The 26746-nt window shown below is 42.9% G+C and overlaps 1 protein-coding gene across 11 annotated transcripts in view; it reads right to left on the bottom strand.

The window, feature by feature from the left end:
• The window catches only part of LMBR1 (limb development membrane protein 1), a 138164-nt gene extending 117677 nt beyond the window's left edge, over positions 1-20487 (bottom strand). For all 11 annotated transcript variants that reach the window (XR_014833415.1, XM_021079157.2, XM_021079158.2 and 8 more), the window contains exon 1: positions 20249-20487. Coding sequence is in view for 7 of the 11 variants with exons in the window: in XM_021079157.2 (XP_020934816.2) it covers positions 20249-20314 (66 nt within the window). In the remaining 4 variants the exon portion in view is untranslated. The remainder of the gene's footprint in view (positions 1-20248) is intronic.
• Positions 20488-26746: the final 6259 nt, after the last annotated feature.

The raw sequence follows: 26746 nt of genomic DNA, 5'->3' as shown, positions 1-26746 counted from the left end.
CCTAGTAGCCTAGCAGTTAAGGATCTGGTGTTGAACTGTTGTGGCTAAGGTCACTGCTGTGGCTCAAGTTTGACCCCAAGCCTGGAAGCTTCTTTTTTTTTATGTATTTTTTATATTTTATTTCTTTATTTATTTTTAAAATTTTTTTTAGTTTTTTTTTAATTCATTTATTTATTTTACAGACCCTGGAACTTCTGCATGAGGAAGGGAGGAAAGGAAGAAAAGGGAAGAAAGGAAAAAGTCTGAAGAGGATATTCACTTTCACACACACACACACACACACACACAAAGGCAAAAATCTCGTTCATCTGGGTATGTTCTGCAATGTTACAGAGGCGGTGAGCAAGCACAACCAGAGCTGTGAGAGAGGCCCTGGCCAAGCTCCCTCCCCGGGAACCACACTCAGCATCTCAGCATCCAGCTGCCACAACTGTGAACTGTGTCTGTGAGCATCTGGGCTTCACCTCAACATACTTTGTACATCTGTGAGTTTCTCAGCTTTGCGCCATTTCAGCTTACCAAAAAAAAAAAAAAAAAGTTTCCTAAAAATTCTCTACTTTCAGAGATCGGGAAAGTCTATGATATATTTAAAATACATTTGTTAAAAGCAAATATTCTTAAATTCCAGGTGTGATATTTGAACCTAAATTCAAACCAGGGCACTATAACCAAGCTTTTCATTTAAGGTTGATGAGCTTCAGCTAATTTAAGAGGATTACAAGGAATACCTATCTTAAAAGAGTGATGGGTACAAATGGCCTCACAGCTACCACTAACACACTCTAAGTCCTGGGAGAGAAGACAAGTAAACTGTAAGGAGCCAATAATCTCACTCCACAGCAGAGCCAATAGACCTGGCTTTGTTTCGAAGTTGCTAGATCAAAAAACAGATGTTGAGTATCCTTTAAAGTTCCAAGCGAACCACAGAATAACATAAAATTAAAGCTATAATTCTTTCGAAATTACCCTAAGAGTCAGAAAATGCTGTAAAAGACAGAAAAACACAAATAGTTATAAAAATAATAAGATAATAAAGATGAAACATTAAAATCATAATTGTAAATAAAACTATTAAAACTCTCACAAAGACACATCTAAAATAAAGTGACACAGGAAAGTTGAAAACAAAAGAATAGATGGGAGTTCCTGCTGTGGCTCAGTGGTAACGAACCAAACTAGTATCCATGAGGATGTGGGTTCAATCCCTGGCCTCATTCAAGTGGGTTAAGGATCCATTAGTTGCTGTGAGCTGTGATATAGGTCACAGACTCGGCTTAGATCTGGCATTGCTGTGGCTGTGGTGTAGGCCAGCAGCTGCATCTCCGATTCGACCCCTAGCCTGGGAACCTCCATACGCCGCAGGTACAGCCCTAATAAGACAAAAAAAAAGAGAGAGAGAGACATACCAGGCAGATGCTAACAACAAAGGAAGTTAGGCTGTCACAATTTTTTCTCTCAGGCAAGGCTGAATTTAAGACAAAAATTACTAAGAAAATTGGGGCATCTTGTGAACCATGCTGTAACCCACAATGAGGAAATAATCTTCATGCACCAAAAATCACAGCACCAAAATATACATATATATTTTTGGGGGGGTCTTTCAGTGCTGCACCAGCGGTATATGGAGGTTCCCAGGCTAGGGGTTGGATTGGAGCTGTAGCCACCAGCCTACACCACAGCCACAGCAACGCGGGATCTGAACCACATCTGCAAACTACACCATAGCTCACGGCAACACCGGATCCTTAACCCAATAAGCAAGGCCAGGGACCAAACCTGCATTCTCGTGGATACTAGTCGAATTCATTTCCCCTCCACCACAACGGGAACGCCCAAAAGGACAAACCTTTGATCTTGTGCATTTTTCAAATGTATTTTGTTTTCAGTTTCACTAATTTATGCCCTATTTCTTATTATTTCTTCTCCTTTGCTTACTTCGGAATTACTTTTCTAGTTTAAGTGTAGAAGCTTAAATTACTGTTAGATGTTTCTTGTTTTCCAATATACCCATTTGATGCTATAAATTTTTAAGCACTGCCTTTGCTGCATCCCACCAAATTTTGCTGAAAATACTTTTAAATTTCTCTTGAGACTTTTTCTCTGACCTATGAACACACATGGAAGAGTACCATTTAATCTGCAAGTACGTTGGAGCTTCCACCTGTATTTCTGTTATTAACTTGTAGTTTAACTCAACTGTGGTCTGAGAGCATTGTGTGATTTCTATTAACTTTGTGAGGCTGTGTTTCATGGCCTAGAACGTGGTCCATCTTGAGGAGTGTTCCGTGAAAGCTTGAGAAGAATGTACTTTGTGCTGGTGTTGGATGAAGGAGCCTGTAAATGTCAATTAGAGTCAGTTGACTGATGGTGCCTTTCAATTCAGCTACATACCCTTACCCGTTTTCTGCCTGCCGGATCTGCCAACTACCAACAGAGGAGGCGCTGCAGTCTCCAGCTGTATTCATGGATTCATCCACTTCTCTTGGCAGCTCCATCAGTTTTTGTTCATGTACTCTGATGCTCTGTTGTTAAGCACATAAACATTAAGGACTGCTACGTCTTCTGGGAAAATGCACCCTTGATGGCCATGTATCGCCCCCTTATCCCTGACAATCTTCCGTGCTCGAACTCCACTTTGTCTGAAATTAGCACAGCTACCCCAACTCTCTTCATTAGTTAGCACGGTATATCTTTCTGTGTCCCTTTACTTTTGATCTGTCTTTACGTTTAAAGTGGATTTCCTACAGACAACGTATTTTTTTAATCCACTGACAGTTTGTCTTTTAACTGATGTATTTATTAGACCGCTCACACTTACAGTGATCATTGATATTGGTGTTTTAATATCTATTATAGTTTTTAACTATTTGCTATTCATTGTCCCTGTTCTAATTTTGTCTTTCAGTTCCTTTCTGCCTTTTGTGGTTTTGAGCATTTTCTCTCCTCTCTTAGCATATCAATTATACTTTTTCTGAATATTTTTAGTGGTTGCCCTAGAGTTTATAATTTACACTTACAACTAATCTAGGTCTTCTTTCAAACAAAACACTACCGCTTCTCGGGTGGCTCGGGTGTTTTCCCGATCCCTCCCTCCTGTCCCCGCAACATTACTGTCACTCGTTTCACTTTTCCACAAGCTAATCACTGGATACACCGGTGCTATTACTTTCCATAAACTGTTATCTGCTAGATTAAGAAGAAAGGGTTTTATTTAACCTTCATTTATTCCTCTCTAATACGCTTCCCTTATTTCTATAAATCTAAGTTTCTTGCCTAAATAATTTTTCTTGTTTTCTGAAGAACTTTTAAAATTTGTTGTCCAGCAGGTCTACGAGCAACAACTTCCCTCAATTTTTGTTTGTCCGAGAAAGTTTATTTCTCCTTTACTTTTAAAGGACAATTTTGCTGGATACAGGATTCCAAGTTGGTGGACTTGGCTTTTTCTACTGCCACTTTAAATATCTCACTCTCTTCCTGCGGGCATGGTTTCTGAAGAGAAATCTTGATAGGGATGGAGCAGGCACAGGTGGTTGTAGAAGTCCCAGTGGGGGATCAAAGATAAGGAGGGAAACCTGGGGGATGTGGGGAGACCACTGTAAGTTCAGGAAAGCCATCAGAACAAGGTAGGCTTGCCTGACTAGAGGAGGTGCAAGAACTGCCTCGGGTCACTGGGTGGGGGATGGGATGAGGCCTGCATTCAGATTCAGACCAGGGGCAAGAGTTTGAGGACCACCCTTCAGCTGATCTGAATACACACCTGACCCGATGCTAAGGAGGAGCTACTCCTTCCAGAAAAGAAGAGGCAGGCCTTTCCAACCCCCACTCCCCTTGGATGATAAAACTGTGGCCTACAGGCTACTCAGGCAGAGCTTCCTTGCCTGCCCGTGTGCATCTCTTACAAGCGTCCTAGCCTACTAAATGTTGCCTGCCTATCACTTTGTCTCTTGCTGAATTCCTTCTACACGGAGGCATAAACCACCTGAGCCTTGGTGTCCAGACACAGGATGAGTAACTCAAATTTAAAATCGTGGGTTCAAGTCCCAATCTGTGTTCCGGCTTGGTTCGGGCCGTTAGTGCTGTCAGATTCAATCTGACGCAGTTCCTATCCTTCATCTTCTATGTGGAAGGTGTCTTATTCCTCTGGCTTTTTTTCCTCTGTTCCCTTCGTCTTTAATTTCCTGTCGTTGGACTATAATAACATGCCTAGATGTGGTTTCTGTTTGTTTGGGAATTGTCCTGCCGGGTGGGCTCTAAGCTTGCTGGATCTGTGGTTTGGTGTGTACTAATTTTTGGAAAATTCTCAGCCTTGTTGCTTCAAATATTTATCCTGTTCCCTTGTGTCTTTCTTCTCTTTCCAACATACCCAAAACATATGTTACATCTTTTGTAACTATCCTGCAGTTCTTGGCTGTTCTGTTCCTTTTTAAAGTGCTGCCTCTTTGTTTTTCAACTGGGAAGTTTCTGTCGACCCATCTTCTGGCTCATTCATTCTTTCCTTGGTCATGTCTCACCTACCGACAGGCCCATCAAAGGAATTCTTCACTTCTTCTACAGCTCCATTTCTACCAGTCCTTTTGAATCTTTCTTCAAGTTTCCACTTCTTTGCTTATATGACCCATCTGTTCTTCCATGTTGTGCACTTTTTCCATGAGTACCCTTAGCATATTAATGTTACTTTAAATTCTGGCTTTATAATCCCCAGATCTCTGGCATGTCTGAGTCTGGCTCAGATGCACTCTTTTTTTTTTTTTTTTTAATGGCTAAGCAGTATCCCACTGTTTATGCATACCCCACTTCTTTATCCACTCATCTACGAGTGGACACTTAGGATGCGTCCACATCTTGGCCATTGCAAATAGTGCTGCTATGAACACTGGGGTGCCAGTATCTTTTCAAATTTGTGATTTTGTTTTCTTCAGATATACACCCAGGAGTGGAACTGCTGGTTCATATGATAGTTCTACTCTTAGTTTTTCCAGGAACCGCCACACTGTTTCCCACAGTGACTGCACCAATTTACAGTTCCACCACAGTGTACGAGGATTTCCTCTTCTCCACATCCTCGCCAACATTTCTGGTCTATTCGATGACAGCCGTTCTGACAGGTGTGAGGTGCTGACTCTTTGCGGTTTTGGTTTGCATTTCTCTGATGATGAGTGATACTGAGCATCTTTTCATGTGCCTGTCGGCCATCTGTGGGAAAATGTCTATTCAGATCTTCTACTCATTTTTAGTCAGGTTGGTTGTTTTTCTGATGTTGAGTTGTATGAGCTGTTTATACACTGTTTGGACATTAACTCCTTATCAATCATATCATTTGCAAATACTTTCTCCCATTCAGTAGGGTGTCTTTTCATTTTGCTGAGGGCTTCCCTTGCTGTCCAAAAGTTTTAAGTTTAGTAGGAATTCCCATTGTGGCTCAGCGGTTACTCAATGAACCTGACTAGCATCTGTGAGGATGCGGGTTTGATCCCTGGCCTTGCTCAGTGGGTTAAGGATCTGTCATTGCTGTGACCGGTGGTGTAGGTCACAGACACGGCTCAGATTCCGCGTTGCTGTGGCTGTGGTGTAGGCTGACAGCTGTAGCTCCAATTTGACCCCTAACTTGGGAACCTCCATATGCACAGGTGCAGCCCTAAAAAGCAAAAAGAAAAAAAGGAATTGAGGTAAAAGAACTTCAGTATGAGGTTTGAAGTTTTATGTTTATCTGGTTGAGAGTTAGGCAGTGTTTCACTCTTTGATGTAGCATAGGTGTCAGATGCTAGAATTTCAGAGGCTAGAATTTCCTATTTCCTAAAAATTGTTTTCATCTCCTTTGTTGCCTTGGGTTTTCTCCAGAGATCCCTTTTATTTTTTTATTTTTTAAGGCTGCACCTGTGGGGTACAGAAGTTCCTGGGCTAGAGCTGCAGCTAGAGCTAGGCCACAGCCACACCAGATCACAGCTGCATTTGCAACCTACACCACAGCTTGCAGTAATGCTGGATCCTTAACCCACTGAGCAAGGCCAGGGTCAAAGCCTCATGGAGACTAGTCGGATTCTTAAGCTGCTGAGCCACAACAGGAACTCCTGGAGACTCCTTCTTAAATAGAACCTGAGCTTTGCAGCTCTTTTAGTTGCAACCCCCTGTTATTACACAGAAGCCTGACTGATGTGGTGGTAAGGAGTGGCTTTGGTAAAAACAGTTTCCCTTGAGGACAGGCCTTCGTCAGGGTAAAAAATGCTCTGAGTGTATTTCAAAATGCTTAATTCCTCCCCTCAGTCCTTGCCGAAAGCAAAGGGGATTTTTTTTTTTTTTTAATAATTTTGTTTTTAACCGTAAGAACCTGGTAGAGCTCCTGGAAGTAAAACTCGTGAAAGTGTGGGGGCGGGGCACCCTCTAAGACTGGACCTCCAGAGTTTCTAACTCTCTTTGCTAGTCCACACTAAGCCTCCAACAATTAACTGACTGCAGTTTAAGTGTTCTCACCAGTACTGGCACAGCAGTAGGCTTCTGCTATGTAGGCTTTTGTTCTGGCTAAGCTGTGATTCTAAGTATCTGCCTTTCTCTCTAGTTTGCAAGGGCAATTTGCCCTTCTGTTCTCAATTCTCCAAGGATCTAAGAAGAATTACGGATTTTCCATTTGTTCGGTGCTGTTGTGAGAATGGGAGTGGTGACTTCCAAGCCCTTTTCATGTTGGACTGGAAACCAGCAGTCACTGTGTTTTATCTTTCATTGTCTTATCTTTCTTTTCAATCATTCATTTTTTTCATTTTTTAAAGTTTTCTTGAGATATAGTTGATTTACAATGTTGTGACAGTTTCTGCTGTACAACAAAGTGATTCAGTTACATATATTTAGGACTTTGATTTACTTGGGAATTGCTCTTTGCATCTACGATATGACATAATTTTAAGTTACATTCCCACAATTTACTATTGTGAGTTACAGCAGCTCACAACAGTAAGTGAACATTATTTGCAAAAGGCTATTCAAACTGTGTTGTGTATGTGATGACTTCCATGTTCACCTAATGTATCTTTAGGGCAGTCAGTCTAAACTGTTTCTCAGTCTTCACACTGTTTACATTTTATGCCAGGTAACTCCTTGCTATTGGGGAGTTGTGCTGTGTGCACTTTAAGATTTTAGCAGCACTTCTGTCCTCTGCCTACTGGATGCCAATACAAGATCCCCTAGTTGTGACATTGCTAAATGTGTCCTGGGGGGGACACTGTCACCTCAATTCATTAGTCTAGGAAATGTATGCTAGACATGGAAAGAGGCAATAATGCAGCAATTCTATTACTTGGTGCTAATTTTCTCAAACAATGTAAATTTTCAAGTGAAGCCATGGTAGATAAATTTCTATGGGATGACTTGAAAGTTACGTGTCAGAGATACTCGCGCATGCAATGTATAGAAGACCCTAAGAAAGGAAAGGCTTACATTCAACTCTCTTCCATAGGTAATCTCCTGTTTTCCTAAAACTTTTATAATGCTGGGTAATACTTTTTGGCTTACCAACGACAATTGTATGTGCTGACTTCTCAGTACACAAGTTGAGGATTCAGCTACTCGCTCTCTGACACTGAGGCTTTACACCTCTATAATTAGTATTTCCACTGCTACCTCTCACTTCCTCTCAGGTGTCTGTTATGACATTCTTCTTCATCGTTCTCTTAGATAATATTCTAAGGAGCTATCTCTTTATTTCTTGTTTTATCAGTTTACTCTCAGGGGTATAAGTGACAGGTGTTTCCCCATCCTAAATTCCCAAATGAGAGCTATTATTATTATTGTTACTACTACTGCTATTATTATCAGCAACAATAACATTATCTAATGATAGTTCCTCTTTAGTTTCACAAGGTAATGTTACAATGGAAATCTTAATGCATGTAGCCTTTTCTCCTTGGCATTACTGTATATAAATTCCTAGGCGTAAGATTATTTAGTCAGTGTATAAATATGCCATCGTGTTGCTTTCCGACAGGGTTATAAGGTTGCACGTTGCCATTCATATTGAAAACAGTACTCTTCTTTTTCCCAATTATAAAAATAAAAGTGCTGATTGTTAAAAAGTGAAGTGATTCAACATCTAAGGATAACCTGACCCCCTTGCTGTACAGTGGGAAAATTAAAAAAAAAAAAAAAAAGTGAAGTGATTCAAAGAAGTATTAGGGAGAAGAGGGTAAAAATAACCTGAAATACAACTATTTTGAAATCAGCACCCTTCTTTGATACCTCTATGTATATCTACACAACTTAAATAATTTTATCTTTGATTATACATTTACTGTTCTATGTGGAAATATCTTCAGCTTTGTCTTTCCCTGTTATTTCTGGCTTATAGTCATACCTTCTTTACACAAAGCCCTTCTCCCAACTTACCATCCCCTCAGGTAACCAGCAGGAAGAGCAGTCCAGTGTATAGCTTTCCATTCTCCCCCCTTCCTGCCCCCCACCCACCCCCTGCCACAGTGTGCAGCAGCTTGATGTGGGATATCACTTCCCAGATCAGGGACTGAACCCAGACCGCCGTAGTAAAAGTGCAAAATCCTCACCACTGGACCATCAGGGAATTCCCTAGCTTTCCATTCTTGTTATTGGCTCCAAAATATTCCACAGCGTGTATCAGTATAATCAGCTAGAAAAGCCTAGGTCTTCTAAATTTTTTTTTTTTTCCATTTAAGGTTCTAATCCTTCTGGATCTTATTCTCATATATATAATCCTGGGGTTCAATTTTATATTTATTCCTGAATGCTGGTGAGGCCAACACAATTTATTAAATAAATCATCTTTTTCCACTGAAAATAACTGTTGTGATATATTAAATTCCCAAGTATAGTAAGACATAGTTCTGAGTCTCAATTATGTTTCTTTGTTCTCCTGGTAAATTTGTACAATGACATGGTTTTTAATAATAATGATTATATAGAGAGTATTTGCTCTGGTAAGGCATCTCTCTCTCCAAGAGTTTCATTTTTTTTCTAATTTCCTAGGCTAGTCTCATGCTTCTTATTTATTTATTTTGGGGGAGGCAAAAATTCATTTAATCTTCTACATGAACCTTAGGATTACTTCTCTTCAATTCCAAATAAAACTCTTGATTCTAACTGCAACTGCTTGAAGTGTATATATTAATTTTGGAAGAGTTAACATTTGCATGATGCTTTTTCTTTCTTCCCAGGACCACGGAATTTTTCATTTGTTAGATGTTTCACATCCCTCAGTAAGATTTTTATAATTTTCTGCACAGAGTCCTTATTCTTTGCTAATTAACTTAGTTCCATTTATAATTTTTGTTGCTAATGTGAATGAAATATTTTTCTTATTTTGACTGTGGATGGTTATTGCTAATATCTTGGCTCATGTATACTTACATTGTTTCTAGTCAGTTTACCAAATTTACTCATAATTTCAGAATCTCATGGTTTTCCTAGTAATACAATCACATTAATAGTTTTCTTCTTGTCCAATAACTATAACCAGTATTAATTTTCTGATCCCTAGAACCTTGAAAATAATGATGAGGATATCACGGCATTCCCATCTTTCCCTCATAAAATAGAACAGCTTTGACTTTCCACATTTAGTATAATGCTTTCTGTTGGTTTTTGATAAATGTTTAAGTAAATGTCATTATTTTCTATCTTAGCATTTTTGTTAGAAATAGTTGCTTAACATTATTAACTTTATTGGAATAATCAATTTTCCTTTTAAGTTGTTAAAGTGATAAATTATGCCAGTATGTTTCATGGTATTAAGCCATCCTGATATTGACCTATTCCTGGAATAAACCCATCTTGTTTACTGTGTATTAATCCTTTGATACACTGCTGTACTGTATTGAAATTTTTATTGGAATTTATAAATGAGATTATTTTAAATTTCCTTTTCTATTCAGATTTTATTCAGGTTATAGTAACTTCATAAAATCAAATTAGGAACTCTTCTCCTTTTCATGTGGGCTAGTTTAAACAATATGAGAGTTATCTGTTTATTAAAGGTGTTGTAGAATTCAGCTCTGAATTCTCCCTTATAGCAAATAATTGATTCAAGTTTTCAGAATTTTCCTTGGTTAAAGAAAATAAATACACATATTTATGATATAAATACACATATTTATGATATAAATACACAAGTAACCAAAAAAAAAAAATTAATAGATAAAATGGACTTCAACAAAATTAAAAATTTTAAACTTTTGTGTTGGAGTTTCCCTTGTTAAGAACCCGACATAGTATCCGTGAGGATGCAGGTTCAACCCCTGGCCTCACTCAGTGGGTTAAGGATCCAGCATTGCTGTAAACTGCAGGGCAGGCCACAGATAACGGCTCAGATCCAATGTTGCCATGGCTGTGGTGCAGGCCTGCACCTGCAGCTCTGATTCAATCCCTAGCCCGGGAACTTCCACATGCTGAAGGTGCAGCTGTAAAAAAAAAAAAAAAACCTTTTGCACCATAATCAAGAATGTGAAAGTACCCTTGCAGCACAGCAGGGTAAGGATCCAGTGTTGTCACTGTTATGGCCCAGGTTGCTTCTATGGCATGAGCTTGATCCCCAGCCCAGGAACTTTTGCATGCCTTGAGTGCATGGCCTCTGTGTGGCAAAAAAAAAAAAAAAAAAAAAAAAAAAAACGCAAAACACACACACACACAAAAAGAAAACAAACAAAAAAAAGGATATGTATAGATACATTCCTCCAAGAAAATACACAAACGGCCAGTAAGCATACCCAGAGATGTTCAACATCGTTAGTCATCAGGGAAATTAAAATCAAAAGCAAAACAAAAACACAATACTCACCAGAACGGTTATAATTAAAAATCAAACAAAAAGACTGTTAATGAGAAGTGTTAGAGAGTCTATGGATAAATTGAAACACTCATGTTGGTGGTAGAAATGTGAAATGGTGCCACTGGCGTTTTCCAAATGATTTTGGAAAACAGTTTGTCAGTGCCTTAAAATATTAAACATGAGAGTTATCACCACATGACCTAGCAATTCCACCCAAAATAAAAACATGTGTCTACACAAAAATTTGTACACAGGGAGTTCATGCCATGGCTCAGCAGTAACAAACCCGACCAGGATCCATGAGGATTTGGCTTCGATCCCTGGCCTTGCTCAGATCCGGCGTTAGCCATGACCTGTGGTGATATGCTGTGGCTGTGGCATAGGCCGGCGGCTACAGCTCCAAGTCGACCCCTAGCCTGGGAACTTCCACATGCCGTGGGTTCAGCCCTATGAAGAAAAAAAAATTGTACACAAATGCTCACAGCAACATTTTTCCTGAGAACCAAAAAGTGGAAACAACTTGAGCCTCCATCAACTGAAGAATGAATAAACAAAACATGGTACATTCATACACTGGAATATTATTTGGCCACGAAAAAGAATGAAGTATTGATGTATGTCATGCCATGGATGAATCCTGAAAACATCATGCTAATTGAAAGAAGCTAGATACCAAAAAAATATATATTGTATGATTTAATTTATATGAAATATCCAGAATAGGCCAATCTACACAGACAGAAGGTAGATTAGTGTTTGCTTTGGACTAGGAGGAGGAGAATTTGGGGGTAAATTGGGGATGAACCGCTAACAGGTATAATATTTCTTTTTGTGTGTGTGTCTTTATTTTATTTTTAATGGATTTTTTAATATTTATAGTTGTACAACAATAATCACAACACAATTAATATTTTTAAGATAATGAAAATGTTCTAAAATTAGATTGTGGCAGAAACAAATCTGACTAGTATCCATGAGGATGTAGGTTTGATCCCTGGCCTTGCTCAGTGGGTTAAAGATCCGGCATTGCTGTGAGTTGTCATGTATGTTGCAGACGTGGCTCAGATCTGGCGTGGCTGCTGGCTGTGGCGCAGGCCAGTGGCTACAGCGCTGATCCGACCCCTAGCCTGGGAACCTCCATATGCCATGGGGTGTGGCCCTAAAAAGGCAAAAAAATAAGTAAAATTAGATTGTGGTGACATTGCTAGCATACTAAAAATCACTGCGTTTTATGAATAGTATATGATATGTGAATTATATCTCAAAATAAAACTTTAAAAAATAGTTGAGTTGGTTTTGTGCAGTTATTTCCCTTGTTCCAATAAATTACACAGACATTTATGAACTACTAAATGGGCATTGTACAATTTCAGGGATTTCACCTATGAGTTTAACGCTCTTACATTTAGATTTAAAGCTTGCATGGTGGGAGTTCCTGTTGTGGCTCAGCAGGTTCAGAACCAGACAAAGTGTCTGTGAGGATGCTGATTTGATCCCTGCCCTTGTTCAGTGGGTTAAGGATCCTGCATTGCCACAAGCTGTGATCTAAGTCACAGACACAGCTCAGATTTGGCATGGCTGTGGCTGTGGCATAGGCCTGCAGCTCCAATGTGACCCCTAGCCTGGGAACTTCCATATGCCACAGGAGTGGCCATAAAAAAAAAAAAAAAACCACTTGCACTGCACAATACCATGATGAATGATAAAATTCATGCTAATAAAATTTACATTTTCTACTTAGAACAAGACTGAATGGCAAGTGAAAAACACTACAACAGGTTGGGAGAAAAACCACAGAATAAAGAATATTTTTACATAAAATATATACTATAATTTAGTATCTTTAATGGAATTTTTCCTGATTTTGAACAAAGAACCCATATTGCCATTTTGCACTGGGCCCCCAAAATTATGTAGCCAGCCCTGGAACAAATCTGAAAACCAAAGCCTGGAGCCTCCTGGAGAGCGCGTATGAGTGTGAAGGAAGCCAGTTTGCATCACCTTGCTCTTTTAACATCGGACATCCCTCAGGTTCACAAAGCTACAGCACGTGCTCTTGGTAACTAGCAGAGCTCTGAAAGTAGTTCAAACATCACCTATTCTTAAATGAGCTCAATCAAAGTTCACGGAAACAACATTTCCCATAGGATAATGTGTCGAGCACTCTGCCAAGCCACATTTAATTCTCACACCTCTGGAGTATTATAATTCCCATTTTATAGACAAGAAAAGTAAAGTTCCAACAGTTTAGGCAATTTTCCCAATACCACACAGCTAGTAAGCGGCAAAGGTATAACTGGCACCTACTCAGCCCCAACCCAAAGCCAACAACCAAATCGACCTCCCTGTTCAGCTTTCAGTACTGCTATGCAGGAGGGAGAAATTCAGGCTCTCAATGGAGCATAACGGCTAAAACTGGGAGTTCTGAAAGAGTATTAGAAGAGGGATGACAACAGTTATAGGCCTCAATAATACATATGATATTAAAACATATAACATCAAAAAAATAAAATGGGAGTTCCCATTGTAGTCCAGGGGAAACGAATCCACTAGCATCCATGAGGATGCGGTTTTGATCCCTGGCCTCACTCAGTGGGTCAGGGATCCGGCATTGCTGTGAACTGTGGTGTAGGCCTGCAGCTATAGCTCCGATTCAACTCCTGGCCTGGGAACTTCCATGTGCTGCAGGTGCCACCCTAAAAAAAGCAAAAAAATAAAATAAAACATACAACATCAAGTAACTCATATATCAATCCCATAAAATCATGATCTCATGAATTACCATACTGGTAAAACAAACACTGTTTGCTGACTGAGATGCCTGGCTTTTCATCAATTTCCATATTTGGTTATGATGGTTTATGAAAGATACATACAGAGTAAATTTGAGAAGTCCTAAAATAATGATAGGTGAATTACTTCTTAAGGTCAAAAACTACTTTAATGGAATATGGACTGTTCTTGAATCCCAAACCCTCCAAGAAGATACACATGTCAAAAACCATTACTAATTATATATCAGAATAGCTTTCAAAATTTCTACCTAGAGAGTCTATGGCCTACACAACTGAAGCACTATGAATCTTATCATGAATCCCGCCACAAAAGGAGGCACAGAGAAAATAAATGTATTGTATTCCCGCTCCGATTTCAAGTTTCCTTCATGCGCTCTTCAGTTTAAGCAAATTTAGTTTTACAAAGTTTTTTAAGAGCCAAGAAATTTTGGCACCCCCAGACCTCAGTCACTCCTGGTGGAGATGGGCCAGGTGAAGCAGGTAAAGCAGGAGAGCAGAGAGGAATGGTTTTTACAATGACACCTTGCCAAGGCAGAACTGAGCCTTGGAAGGCACCCCACCACAGCCTGTGAGGGTAGGAGGAAGACAGGTACATACAAGATAAGAGGTGTACGTACAAGAAAACAAGATAACATGGAGTCATCAAGGGCAGAGCTAGGGCTCTATACCCAGTGACTGGGAAAGGTCACCCAAAGCTTCCCCAACCTCCAGCACGCAAGCTCCTTGGTGCCAGTGCAATGATAGTGAGGGGCTGGGTCTCAGGAGCCAAACACTCCAAGTCAAAAATCAGAAAGACACTAAACATCGGGATGGAGGAACAGACATAAAGAAATACTTGTCGGAAGACATATTATTTAAAACAATCCAAAAATGCATTTATAAGGATTCCACTGCATTCCAGGAACAGGAATCCTGAAAAGATTCTAGCACACGAAGGATGATTGCTATACCTGTAAAATGAGAACTGTTTGTCATTTGGTGTCCTTTCTGAACTGTTTTAAACGTTAAAACATTTATAAGGGTTTTCGAAGACAAATTCTGAACTTTATTCCATCACTGCTGTCTTTTCCAATAATGCCTTAAGTTCTCCCAATTATCCAACCGCGAGGTTTTCAAGAAACAGACCTTTACACTACATTTAGATACGCTCTTCGAAGTGCTAACATCATCGTGAGTGAACACCTACAAACATCTACTACAGCCACTGCGGAAAAGAAAAGGATATGGCTCCCAGAGGGAGTGCCCATTGTGGCTCAATGGGTTAAGAACCCGACATAGTGTCCATGAGGATGTGGGTCCGATCCCTGGCCTGGCTCAGCGGGTTAAGGATTGGACATGGCTGCAATGTGCGGCATAGGTCACCAATGCAGCTCTGATCTGGTGTTGCTATGGCTGTGGCACAGGCCTGCAGATGCAGCTCTGATGAGACCTTTAGCCCAGAAGCTTTATGCCACAGGTATGGCCATAAAAATAAAATTTAAAAAATACATATATGGCTCTCAGAGACTCTATCCTACTGCATAATTTTGGCTTGGACACAAAAGGAAGACTAAGACCAAAAATCATGCTGAAAGGATAAGACAGTGTTTGGATGCAGTCCACAGCTAGGATAAGGAAGAATTTAGATTGTGCAGGCAGAGCCCAAAGCTCCCCACCCACTAGCTTCACAGGTTCTCCTTGATGAAAAGCCTTAGAATAAGCCAGCCCTCCATTTAATGTAACTGACCTGGTTGGATCCTCCTGAACCCTGTCGCGGTGGAGGTTTAAACCTTATAGGACCATAAATAGAGTACAGGCTGTGGAATGAGCCTGCGTGGATTCAAACTTTGGTTCAATCACAAATTGTGCCAGGTGCTGTGAAACCTGCTCCACAGCATTATTGTGAAACTCAAATAAGGAAACCGAGTAAGCTCAACAAGTGTTATTTACTATTAATTTAGTGAAGGAATTATGGAGATTTTTAGGACAGTACTATATTAATCTGAGATGACTTTAAAGTAATAACTGTAGCGGTGAAAGTGGCATCAATGTAAGAAAGCCATTTAGAGGATGTCATCTAAATAAACGCATCCAAAGAACAGAGGTACTGAAAGGATCTGTGGAGCCCAAAGAATAGGGACCTATAAACTACGTTCAATGTTTCCGTTCTCCCGATGGGTATTAATAAGCTACAATCAATGCTTTAGAATTCTGGGTGATGGCTCATGGGTGCATATTATTTAAAAACAGGTTGGAGGGTTCCCTGGTGGCTCAGCGGGTTAAGGATCCAGTGTTGTCACTGCCGTGGCTCAGGTCCAATCCCTGGCCCCAGGAGTTCTGCATGCTGCAGACACAGCCAAAAAATAAAAATAAATGAAAATAAAAACAGGTTGGAGTTCTCTGGTGGCCTAGCAGTTAAGGATTCAGCATTGTCACTTCGGGTTCCATCTGTGGACTGAAGACTTCCACATGCTACAGGCATGGCCAAAAAAAAAATAATAAAATTTAAAAATAAAAATAGGTTAATCAAAAATAGGTCACAGACAAACCAATGAAAAGTTTGTGTAAGAACCAAGTTTGTGTAAGAATTAATCCAATTCTGTGCACCTGAAGTCCAAAAGGAAATGGGGGGGGGGGAAGCAAAAGTAAGAAAGGAAATGGATCATTAACACCCAGTAGTAATAGCTAAATATTATCATTATAGTAACTGACAAGAGAACGCTAAGATATTCACAATATTAAAGACAAAATAAGATTATAACATGAGCGTTTAAAAGTTAAATCACATATACAAAAATTAATTCAAAATGGATCAAAGACCTCATAAATTTAAGTTAAAACTACACAACTCTTAGAAGAAAATAAGGGAAAATCTTCATGACATTGGATTTGGCAATTTTTTTTTTTTTGATAGAACACCAAAAACAAAGGCAGAGATGACCAAAAAAAAAAAAAAAGAAGAAGAAGAAGTAGAAGAACTTGGGCTTCATCAAAATTTAAAACCTCAGTGCATCAAAGAACACTACAGAGTAAAGAGGTAACCCACAGAATGAAAGAAAATATTTTCAAGTCACAAAAGGATTAACATCCTGAATATATAAAGAACTCCTAAAATGCAACACCAAAACAACCCAATTCAAAAGTGGGTAAAGGATGAGATATTTTTTCAAAGAAAATGTACAAATGTCCACATGAAACAATGCTCGACATCACTAATCATCAAAGGGGAACACAAATCAAAACCATAATAAGATACCACTGCACACCCATTAAGATAACTATTATTTTCATAAAACAGAAAACAACATGTGTTGGCAAGGATATGGAGAAATTGAAACCCTGGCATTTACTGTTGGGAATGGAAAATGGCCCAGCCACTGTGGAAATCAGTGTGGCAGCTCCTCAAAAAATTAAACATAAGCCTGCCACATGATCTGGCAATTCCAATTCTGGGTATTTATCAAAAAGAATTGAAAACAAGGTCTGGAGCAGATATTCCCACACCCACATTCTCAGCAGCATTATTCACGGTAGCCAGGAAACAACCCAAATGGCCACTGATGGATGAATGGATAAGCAAAACATGGTATAGGCAAACAATGGGATATTATCCAGCCTGAAAAAGGAAGGAAATTCTGACACAGGCTTCAACACGGATGGAACTTGAAAACATTATGCTAAGTGAAATAAACCAGACACAAAAGGACAAGTATTGCATGACTCCACTTACATGAGATACCTGGAATAGTAAAATTCAGAGACAGAAAGTAGAATGGTGGTTACCAGGCGCTGGAAGGAGAGAGGAACGGGGAGTTACTGATCAAAGGGGACAGTTTCAGTTTGAAATGACAAAAAAGCACTGGAGGTGGATAGCGGTGATGGCTGCACAACCACACAAATGTCCTTAATGCCACTGAACTGCACACTCAAAAATGGTAAATTGTACGTTTTCTTTTTTTAGCAAAACTAAAAAGAGTTGAATAATTAAAAGAATCAGCAACAAATCCTAGAGAAAAATCAAGTATTTATACTCACTCTAAATATGAAAAATTTGGACTTCCCGAGTGGCTCACAACATAGCTACTTGGCATTGTTTCCACAGTGGCTGTGGCTCAGCCCGTAGCTCGGGAACTTCCATATGCTGCAGGTGCAGCCACTTGTTTAAATAAATAAATAAATAAATAAATGTGAATGATTTGAGGAAGGAATGCCAATAAGTGTGGTCACTGTTGGCACTGGTTCTGCAGAGGGTGGAGTATACCCACCACCCAAGTGTGTTGGTCTAGGAGAAGTGGGCATGAGGAGGGGGAGACCTAAGGCATCTAAAATCAGTGCTAAAACTGAGGTGCTTCTAGCATAGTAGTCAAAAATAATAAAGCTCCTGGCTACTGTAACATCGATCCAAATGACAGAACATCTGATTAACTTAAAGCCAAAAACAAACAGACAAGTGGAACAGCACAGAGGCATCCATAGAATGAAAAAAGTTCATAGATATTTATATGTATACATGTATATCCATAGATATATGACCAGAGTGTCAAGTCCGGAAAGCATAAAGAACTACTGCAAGTCAATACTAAAAAGATGAACAAGTTTATAAATGGGAAAAAGACTTGAAGACTCTTCACACAAGGTTTCCAAATGACCAATAAACATATATGACAAATATATATGTTCAAATTCATTATCATCAGGGAAATGTAAATAACATCTTCTGTGGATTAAACACCATGACACACTTACTATAATGGCTACAATTAAAAATTAAAAAAAAACCCAGAAAACACTAAGTATGGTACAGCTGGGAAGCAAATCACCTTTCCTACAGAGCTGGTGGAAGTGTAAATTGGTACCACATACTGTTTAAAAGTATCTACAGAAGTGCTCTCTGTGGCACAGTGGGTTAAGAATCTGATGGCAGCAGCTCGAGTTGCTGCAGAGGCAAGGGTTTGGTCCCTGGCCAGGGAACTTCCATATGCCACAGGTGGGACCACTGGAAAAATAATTATAATAAAGTTGAGGTCAGTGATACTTTAAAATAAATAAATAAAAGTATCTACAAAGATGAACAAACAACCTATAACCTAGAGCTCCCATCTCTAGGTACAGACCTAACAGAAATGTATACACAAGTTCACCAAAACACATGTACAAAAATATAGGCCAAACCTGAAAACTACTGAAGTGAACATCAACCGTAAAATAAAAACAAACTGTGCTAGTCATACAGCTACATCACTGAGAATGAACTATAACCACATACAACATAGAGGAATTTCACCAACATTGCTAAGTGAAAGAAATCAGACCTAAACGAGCGTGCTCCTGTAAGGTTCCATTTATATAAAAGTTCAAAGATAAGCTCATCTATTTTTTTTTTCTTTTTTTAGGGCTGCACCTGCAGCATATGGAAGTTCCCAGGCTAGGGGTCAAATCCAAGCTGTAGCTGCCGGCCTACACCACAGCCACAGCCGTGCGGGATATGAGCTGCATCTGAGACCTACACCACAGCTCATGGCAACACAGGATCCCTAACCCACTGGGTGAGACCAGGGATCCAACCTGCATCCTCATGGTTACTATTCAAATTTGTTTCCACTGAGCCACAACGGGAACTCCAAGCTCAACTATTAAAGCCAGGACAGTGGTTACTCTTGATGGAGCGGAGAGCAACTGGACCAGGAAAAGGGACGGGATGCTAGTGACACTCTGTTTCTCAGTGTTCAGGATTACACAGGAGTGTTTGGTTTGAAATGCTTCAAGCTGAAGATGTATGATTACGTACTTCTTTATTTTAGCTCCAAATAAAAAATTAAACTAAATCTGCTGTATCAAATGCTACCAGTTCATACTCTGTATCTCTTGACTCCAAGGTATGACTTGGCAAAGTGACTCTCAATTTTCAAGATCAATAACTACACAAACCAGGAAATTCCCAACCAGAAGTTTTTCACCAAAAACCAAGAGAGTGACTGGATTTGACAGAAATTGGAAGAGGGGAGAGGTAAATACAAAAACATACAGTTTATGTTTTTCATTGTTACGAAAACACAAATAAGCACAGCCATAATGTGTCCCGGTGCATCACGAAAAGGTAGAAACGTCAAAGCAGATTTCCAAAGCCAAGCCCTGCTTCCTGACCCCTGCCAGCAACGCAGGAGAGAGGGGACCGAGGAAGGATGACTTCCTCAAGCAGCTGCTTCCAGCACAAAGGACGGTCGCTCAGCCCGCAGTCCCATCAGCCGCCGGCCTCCACGCCGAGACGGAAGGTTTGGGTTCGGCACCAGCAGGGAGGAGGGCGACGGGCGAGGGCGGCACGGAGTGTGCAAACCCGGGCGAGCCACCCAGCCGCCCTGCGGATGCCGCCCTCACCGCGCCAGCGAGGGGCCCGCCCGCACACCTGCCCACGGAGCCGGTCGCGCGCGCGCCAGGCCACGGAGCGTGGGCGCGGGCCCCGGGTCGTCCACCGCCGGGAGGGCCGACGCCGCCACCTCGCCCGGAAGAACACCGGATGAGGGGGCGCAGGTGGCCCCGAAGCGCTCCCGGCGGGGGGCGGGGGGGGAGACAGGTGAGTGGATGGAGGGCAGGTGGGCGCGGGGCGGGGGCGGAGCCGGGGGCGGGGAGGTGGCCCGGGGGAGGCCGCCGCCGGGGGACGGGGAGGGACGCAGGGGGCCGCGCGGGGGGCGCTCACCGTGGACTCCCGCACTTGGCTGTGGAAGTGCTGCTCCCGCGCCGACACCTCGTCCTGCCCTTCCATCCTCCTTCATGCCCGCCGCCGCGTCGCCCGCGTCCGCGCGCTCCGCCGCACCATCGCCCGCCGGCCCGAGGGGCTGGACGGCCGCGCCGGAGCGGGCGGACGGACGGCCGCTTCGGGGACCGAGACCACGACCCCAGTCGCTACCTCAGCCGCCGCCTCAGGAGAAGCCGCTCGGACTGCTGAGGGCGGGCACCGCGCGGACCGGGGCGGGGCCGGGGCGGGGCTTGACGTCAGAGGAAGGCGCCGCGCGTCAGAGGAGCGCGCCGCCGCGCCTGAGGGGCCCAAGGGCCTGAGGCCGAGGGGCGGGGTGTGGGCGTGGCTACGGGCCATTGGCCACGCCCCCAGAGAGGCGGGCTTGCGCCGGCGGGATTGCCGTCGGGAGCCCCAGAGAAGGGCTAGGTGTTAGGGCCGGGTTGCAGCGCCCCTTGACTCTACTGCGAGGGTGAAATAACGGAGGTTGGCGCGCCAGCGCACGGGTTGAATAGGAGTTATCCTTTACTGCAGCTGCAGTCGGCCCTCGCCCAGCGCCAGCCCCGCTGCAGAGCACTTGGCGGAGTCCGGCAGGAGGTCTCCCACGGAAACGTTCCCTCCGCCAAAATGAAGGTCGGAAACCAGAGGTTCAGGACGCGCTTTGGGCGGAAACCGCGGAAACCTGGCTTCTCTGGGTCCGATAAGGGCCTTGAGCTGCCAAGGTCTTGGGCTTGCCCACCTGGAAAACGCAGATAGCTCGGAATGTGAGGTCCTTGCCAAATCCAGGGCGATCGGGGCGACCCTGCTGAGACCCTACACCGAAGGTTCACTTGGGGGGCCACCAAACGGTGATTCATCCCCATTCTGCATTAAGTATCTTTTATTGTTTGGGTTTTTTGCGATAAAAATGAACTTGAAGGAGTATTTATCATATTACCTTCGGATTTTTTTTTAAGCAATAAGTCACTTAGGAGTTCCCTGGTGGCCTGGGGTTAAGGATCCTGCATTGTCACTGCTGTGGAGCAGGTTCGACCCCTGGCCCGGAAACTTCCACATGCCCCCAGCATAGCTAAAAAAAAAAGTCACTTAAATTACTGCAGGCTGTGATTTTGTGGCATCTCTGAGAATTCTTGGGAAGTGAGAAAATCTACAAATTGCTTTCAAATTTTTATAATAGATATTAATTTAGATTTTGAAGTATATTTTTGTGATTTTGAAATTTTTTTCAAGAATCCAACTTTTTTTTTTTTTTTTTTTTTTGGCTTTTGTCTTTTTAGGGCCACACCTGCGGCACATGGAGGTTCCCAGGCCAGGGGTCTCATCGGAACTACAGCTACTGGTCTACACCACAGCTCAGGGCAACGCTGGATCCTTAACCCACTGAGCGAGGCCAGGGATCGAACCGGTAACCTCATGGTTCCTAGTCGGATTCATTTCCACTGTGCCACAATGGGACCTCCAAGAATCCAACTTTTTTAATGGGCCATGAAAAGCTTACAGGCCTCCCCAAAACTGTGCCTCTGATGCCTTCTGCCAGAAAATGTCGGTAGTGAGGACGTGGAGAATATGAGGCTTGTTCAGAGCCTACTAGTACTCTTGCTACCATAGGCTGATAAGAAACCAGGAGTAACTTCCCCCTGGTTAAATTCAGTGTTCGTCTTTATTTTTTAGATGTCTCAGAGCCCTAAAGAACCAGGAAAAGACAAAGAAGCATATTTTTTTCGGAACATTCAGTTTCTGGGAGCTGGGTAACTTCCTGAATGACACGAATGACCTGGATAATTTCAGGGTCATCTCGCAAATCAGGGGGCGATCGGATCTGATTTTAAGATGTGTAACCTTATGCCTGTGTTCCAGAAAGTGGGAGCATATGGCATTGCTCATCTTTCTAACTCAACACTCCAGCTCTCTGGACCTTTTAATTTTCTTATGCAGCTGTGTATAGACCTTCACCCCCGCTTTGATCTAGTTTTTTCCTATCTTTGATACCTCAGTGCTCAGCTCAGAGTGGTAGACCTCAAAGTGGCCACAAGCTCTTCCCCGCACACTCCCCCCTTTGCCTTGTGGCTTTGCCTGATCTCCCAGCAAGGAGTGGGCCCTGTTTCCCCCACTTGTCTCTGGGCCTTGCACATGTAAATTGCTCTGGCTGAAGGGATCTTATAAGACAGGAAGCGGAGCTGCTGCTATGGTTCATCGGGTTAAGAACCCAGCAGTGTCCATAGTCTCTGTGAGGATGCAGGTTTGATCCCTGGCCTCACTCAGCGGGTTAAGGATCCATCGTTGCTGAAAGCTGGTCACAGACGAATGGCCCAGATCCATTGCTGCTGCTGGTGTAAGCCAGCAGCTGCAGCTCCTGTTTGACCCCAACCAGTGAACTTCCATATGCCACAGGTGTGGCCGTAAAAAGAAAAATAAAATGAAATAAAATAGGAAGCTATTGAGAGGTGCTTGTGCCTTAAGGCTTGCCCCTTCTTGTGGCCCCTGGGCACCCTCCAACTGTCACTGTGTAAAAAGTCTCGCCCAAACCGGAAATGGATGGGCCAGTTATCTCTGTCACCCCAGCTGACACTCTCTCCTATGCATCCCCCTAAAACATGAATCCCACAAAAGGCAGGTGTTACCCTCTGCTGAAAGCACTGCAATGCAGCATTCTCATTAACTGAAGAATAAAATCAGACTCCTTAACCGGCGTTTAAGACTTTGACTTTTGGGGATTCCCCCCCACACCCATTCCACCTGTTCTCCCCACTTCACTCCCTAAAGAGCCCTTTCCTGCAGCCTGGCTTCCTCCTCTGTCCTTCCATTGCCAAGGCCAAGAACTTTCACCCTTTCCATGCCCTCTTTGCCCCAGTTCACTTTCCGTGCCACCACTCTTCAAGGTCCACACCAAAACTTCCCATCTCTGCAAAGTCTTCCCTGCCAACCCCCACACTCGGAGCCTTCTGACTCTGCCTGGGTGGATTCTTGAGAGGCTCCCAGAGAACCCAGCCTCCTGTGATTTAACCACCAGCCACGCTGTGAGGCCTCACCAGCTTGTGCTCCTGGGCATCATGCTATGCTTTCCAAGATGTTAGACAGGGCGCTGTTTGGGCTTCCGGGAAGAAATAATTTTGCACCATCTTCCTTAAGGTAACATCATGAAGAGACATTAAACTACTGCAGGTTGACGTCAATCATTGAAGTTCATGGGCTCTAATAAATTGTCAGGTACCATCTTCCTCAGCTTTAGTTACTCATCCTAGTGCTTTTTTTTTTTTCTTCTAGCATCTGCACATCAAATTTAGGAGGGAGGAGTTCCCGTTGTGGCGCAGTGGTTAACGAATCCAACTAGGAATCATGAGGTGGCGGGTTCGGTCCCTGCCCTTGCTCAGTGGGCTCAGGATGAGCAATTCACAGACACACAAAGTAGATTTGTGGTTGCCAGGGGGTGTATGGAAGGGGAACTGGAAGTGTCTACTGATGGGCAAACGCTTCCTTCTTGGGGTGATGGAAGTGTCCTGGAATTAGACTGGAGTGATGGTTGCACACTCTTGTGCATATATTTTTAAAAAATTGAATTCTAGACTTCAAAAAAGTGAATTCGGGAGTTCCTCTCATGGCACAGTGGTTCACGAATCCGACTAGGAACCATGAGGTTGCGGGTTCAATCCCTGGCTTTGCTCAGTGGGTTAAGGAGCCGGCGTTGCCGTGAGCTGTAGTGTAGGTTAGACTCGGCTCGGATCCTGCGTTGCTGTGGCTGTGGTGTAGGCCGGTGGCTATAGCTCTGATTAGACCCCTAGCCTGGGAATCTCCATATGCCACGAGAGTGGCCCAAGAAATGGCAAAAAGACCAAAAAAAAAAAAAAAAGTGAATTTTAAGGCATATGGATTCTGTAACAATTTTTTAAAAAGGATCATGGAGTTAAATGTAAAATACAAAGCTATAAAACTTCTGTAACTTCTAGAAGAGAGCGTAGGTGTTGACCTGAGTCACTGGAAATGACTGAAAACTGTGAGAATGAAAACAAAAGGAAGTGTATATAAGCCTTGCACGCTAGTGGGTAAAGCTGTTTCCCTGGGGATATGGGTAGGCAATCTGAAATGTCTGTTCAAATAAACAAGTAGACTTTTTCAAAGCAACAAAAAGGTTATTTTTCAAAGAAACAAGGGACTGAACAAAGCAGTAAGTGGCTGGTGGCTGGTGGCAACCAGACTTCCCACTGTAGAGTCTTCCCACATAAGCAAAGGGATGCACGGGTCCGAGATTGCGGTCTCCCCGGCCAGAGACCAACCAGAAGCTGCAGCTCAGAGAGGCGGCGCTTTCTCTCCAGCAGCCCACCGGGGGTTTGCAGGGGACGAGGCCCCGTGCAGGAGAGGATGGGCCCCACGGGTCCGCAGGTTCCTGACACTCTGCAGGGGCCCCGGTTTCCACGGTTTCCATGCTCCACTTGGAAGTTCAGACACTCCCATGACCCGAAGACTCCAGGCTCCACCACAAGCTATTTCCATGCATTTATTTAATTGGCTCTCCCCAGGGGGTGGTTTTGAAACTAGCTCTGCTCCTTGTTCAGTGATGTCACATTAGTGCTGCTCCTTGTTTGGTGATGTCACAGTGTCACATCAGTAGCCAGAATTGGCCACGTGGGGAGCATTTACTCAATGGAAATCAGCAAATGCTGTCAGTCCGAGCCCTCTCCCTCCCCCTTTGCAGAGCTGGTTATTAGTTATAGCACACCACGGGGGCCAGCAAAGAAAAGCCCACTGGGGCTTTAGAGAAAGAGCCTAAAATGAAGACTTTCCATATCAGGGGCTAAAGCCAACCAACAGATGATCAGAGTTGTCATCCTTTCATGGAAACCGAACAAGACTCCCACCTAATGGTCATTCCCAGTGTCTGGAGAGCTGGACCAAGAGGGCTCGTGAAGGGGAAACAGGATTTTCCTGAAGAAAATAATTCTGCATCTTTGAAAGTGCATCAAAGTTTAGAAACATCCATTAACTTCATGCTAATGAGATACCACCGGTTTGTATATTTGCTGGTATTTTTTTTTTCTTTTGATGGCACTCCTGCTACATATGGAGGTTCCCAGGCTAGGGGTCAAATTGGAGCTACAGATGCTAGCCTACACCACAGCCACAGCAACACCAGATTCGTGGAATCCAAATGCCATCCCATTCTGAAATACTGGGGGTCAGGACTTGTGAATCTGGGGAACACGGCTCACCACAGGGACCATGTGAAAACCTATTGTGATTGCCACTCGTCTCTCCAGGAAATGAATCCAGAGGGAAGCGCGTGGAGTAGTGCACGAGATCCTGGGAAAGGAAAGGCCCGACAGGTCACCGAGGAGCGAGGAGCGCATGTGGGACTGGACGAGGCACAGTCCGGGTGCCAGGCCCCTGCATCTGACCACCAGCCCCCCTCGGCTCAGTAGAAGAGTTGCCTTGGATGCTGGTCCTGGCCTCTTGTGAATATCGTCTGATGAACTGAAATTGACAATTGCATGGGATGGAACGTGGCCTCACATCTGAGTCCTAGGTTGGAATGCCAGCTTCCCCACGTCTCAGTTTCAGGACCTTGGACAGGTTGCTCATCCGCTGGGCCATTTCTCTCATCTGCAAATGGAAATTATCCAGACGCTAACCTGATATGGTTATTCTCATTAAATGACACACTCATAAAGTGCAAGGACACTGTAAAGTTCGCTCTCAACCTCAACACCATCATCCGAAAAAGCATAATCTAAGCAGGGATTATGCTGACATTTGCACATTGGGTTATATAGTGATGAAATACAGATTTCTAAGAAATTCATGGCAAACTTGTAACTTTTGCACAGAAGATTAAAGACTGAAAGGATCCCTTAAATGGGTGAAAGGAGCTTTAATTCTGCAAGAAATTGCATGGCTGTATTTTCTTTTCTTTCTCTCTCTTTTTTTTTTTTTTTTTTTTTTTTTTTGTCTTTTCTAGGGCCTCACTCTTGGCATATGGAGGTTCCCAGGCTAGGGGTCGAATCAGAACTGTAGCCACCAGCCTACCCTACAGCCACAGCCGCACCAGATCTAAGCTGTGTCTGCGACCTACACCACAGCTCACAGCAACGCCAGATCCTTAACCCACTGAGCAAAACCAGGGATCAAACCCGCAACCTCATGGTTCCTAGGCGGATTCGTTAACCACTGCGCCATGACAGGAATTCCCTGCGTGGCTGTATTTTCCATAGAAGTTGAGACTTACAAGAACTAACAGAGGAAATGAAGAAATTGGCTGGGGGGAAATTGCAGGGAATCCCGGGAATTTAAATCCACAGCTAAAAATAGCAGCAGCCTCCCCTTCCATGACAGCCTTTGGTGTTAGTTTCTGATTTCAATAGTTTTTTGTTTTTTTGTTTTTTTTTTTTTAGGGCCACACCCACAGCATATGGAGGTTCCCAGGCTAGGGTTCCAATTGGAGCTGCAGCTGCCGGCCTTACACCACAGCCA

This window comes from Sus scrofa, chromosome 18 (genome assembly GCF_054392235.1).
Source record: "Sus scrofa isolate SSC_HxYL_T2T_F1_AM1 chromosome 18, Sscrofa_HxYL_maternal_Yorkshire_Landrace_v2.0, whole genome shotgun sequence".
NCBI classification, from domain to species: Eukaryota; Metazoa; Chordata; class Mammalia; order Artiodactyla; family Suidae; genus Sus; species Sus scrofa.
Note: the sequence above shows the minus strand (reverse complement) of the source record. Positions and strands in the feature narration are given on the sequence as shown.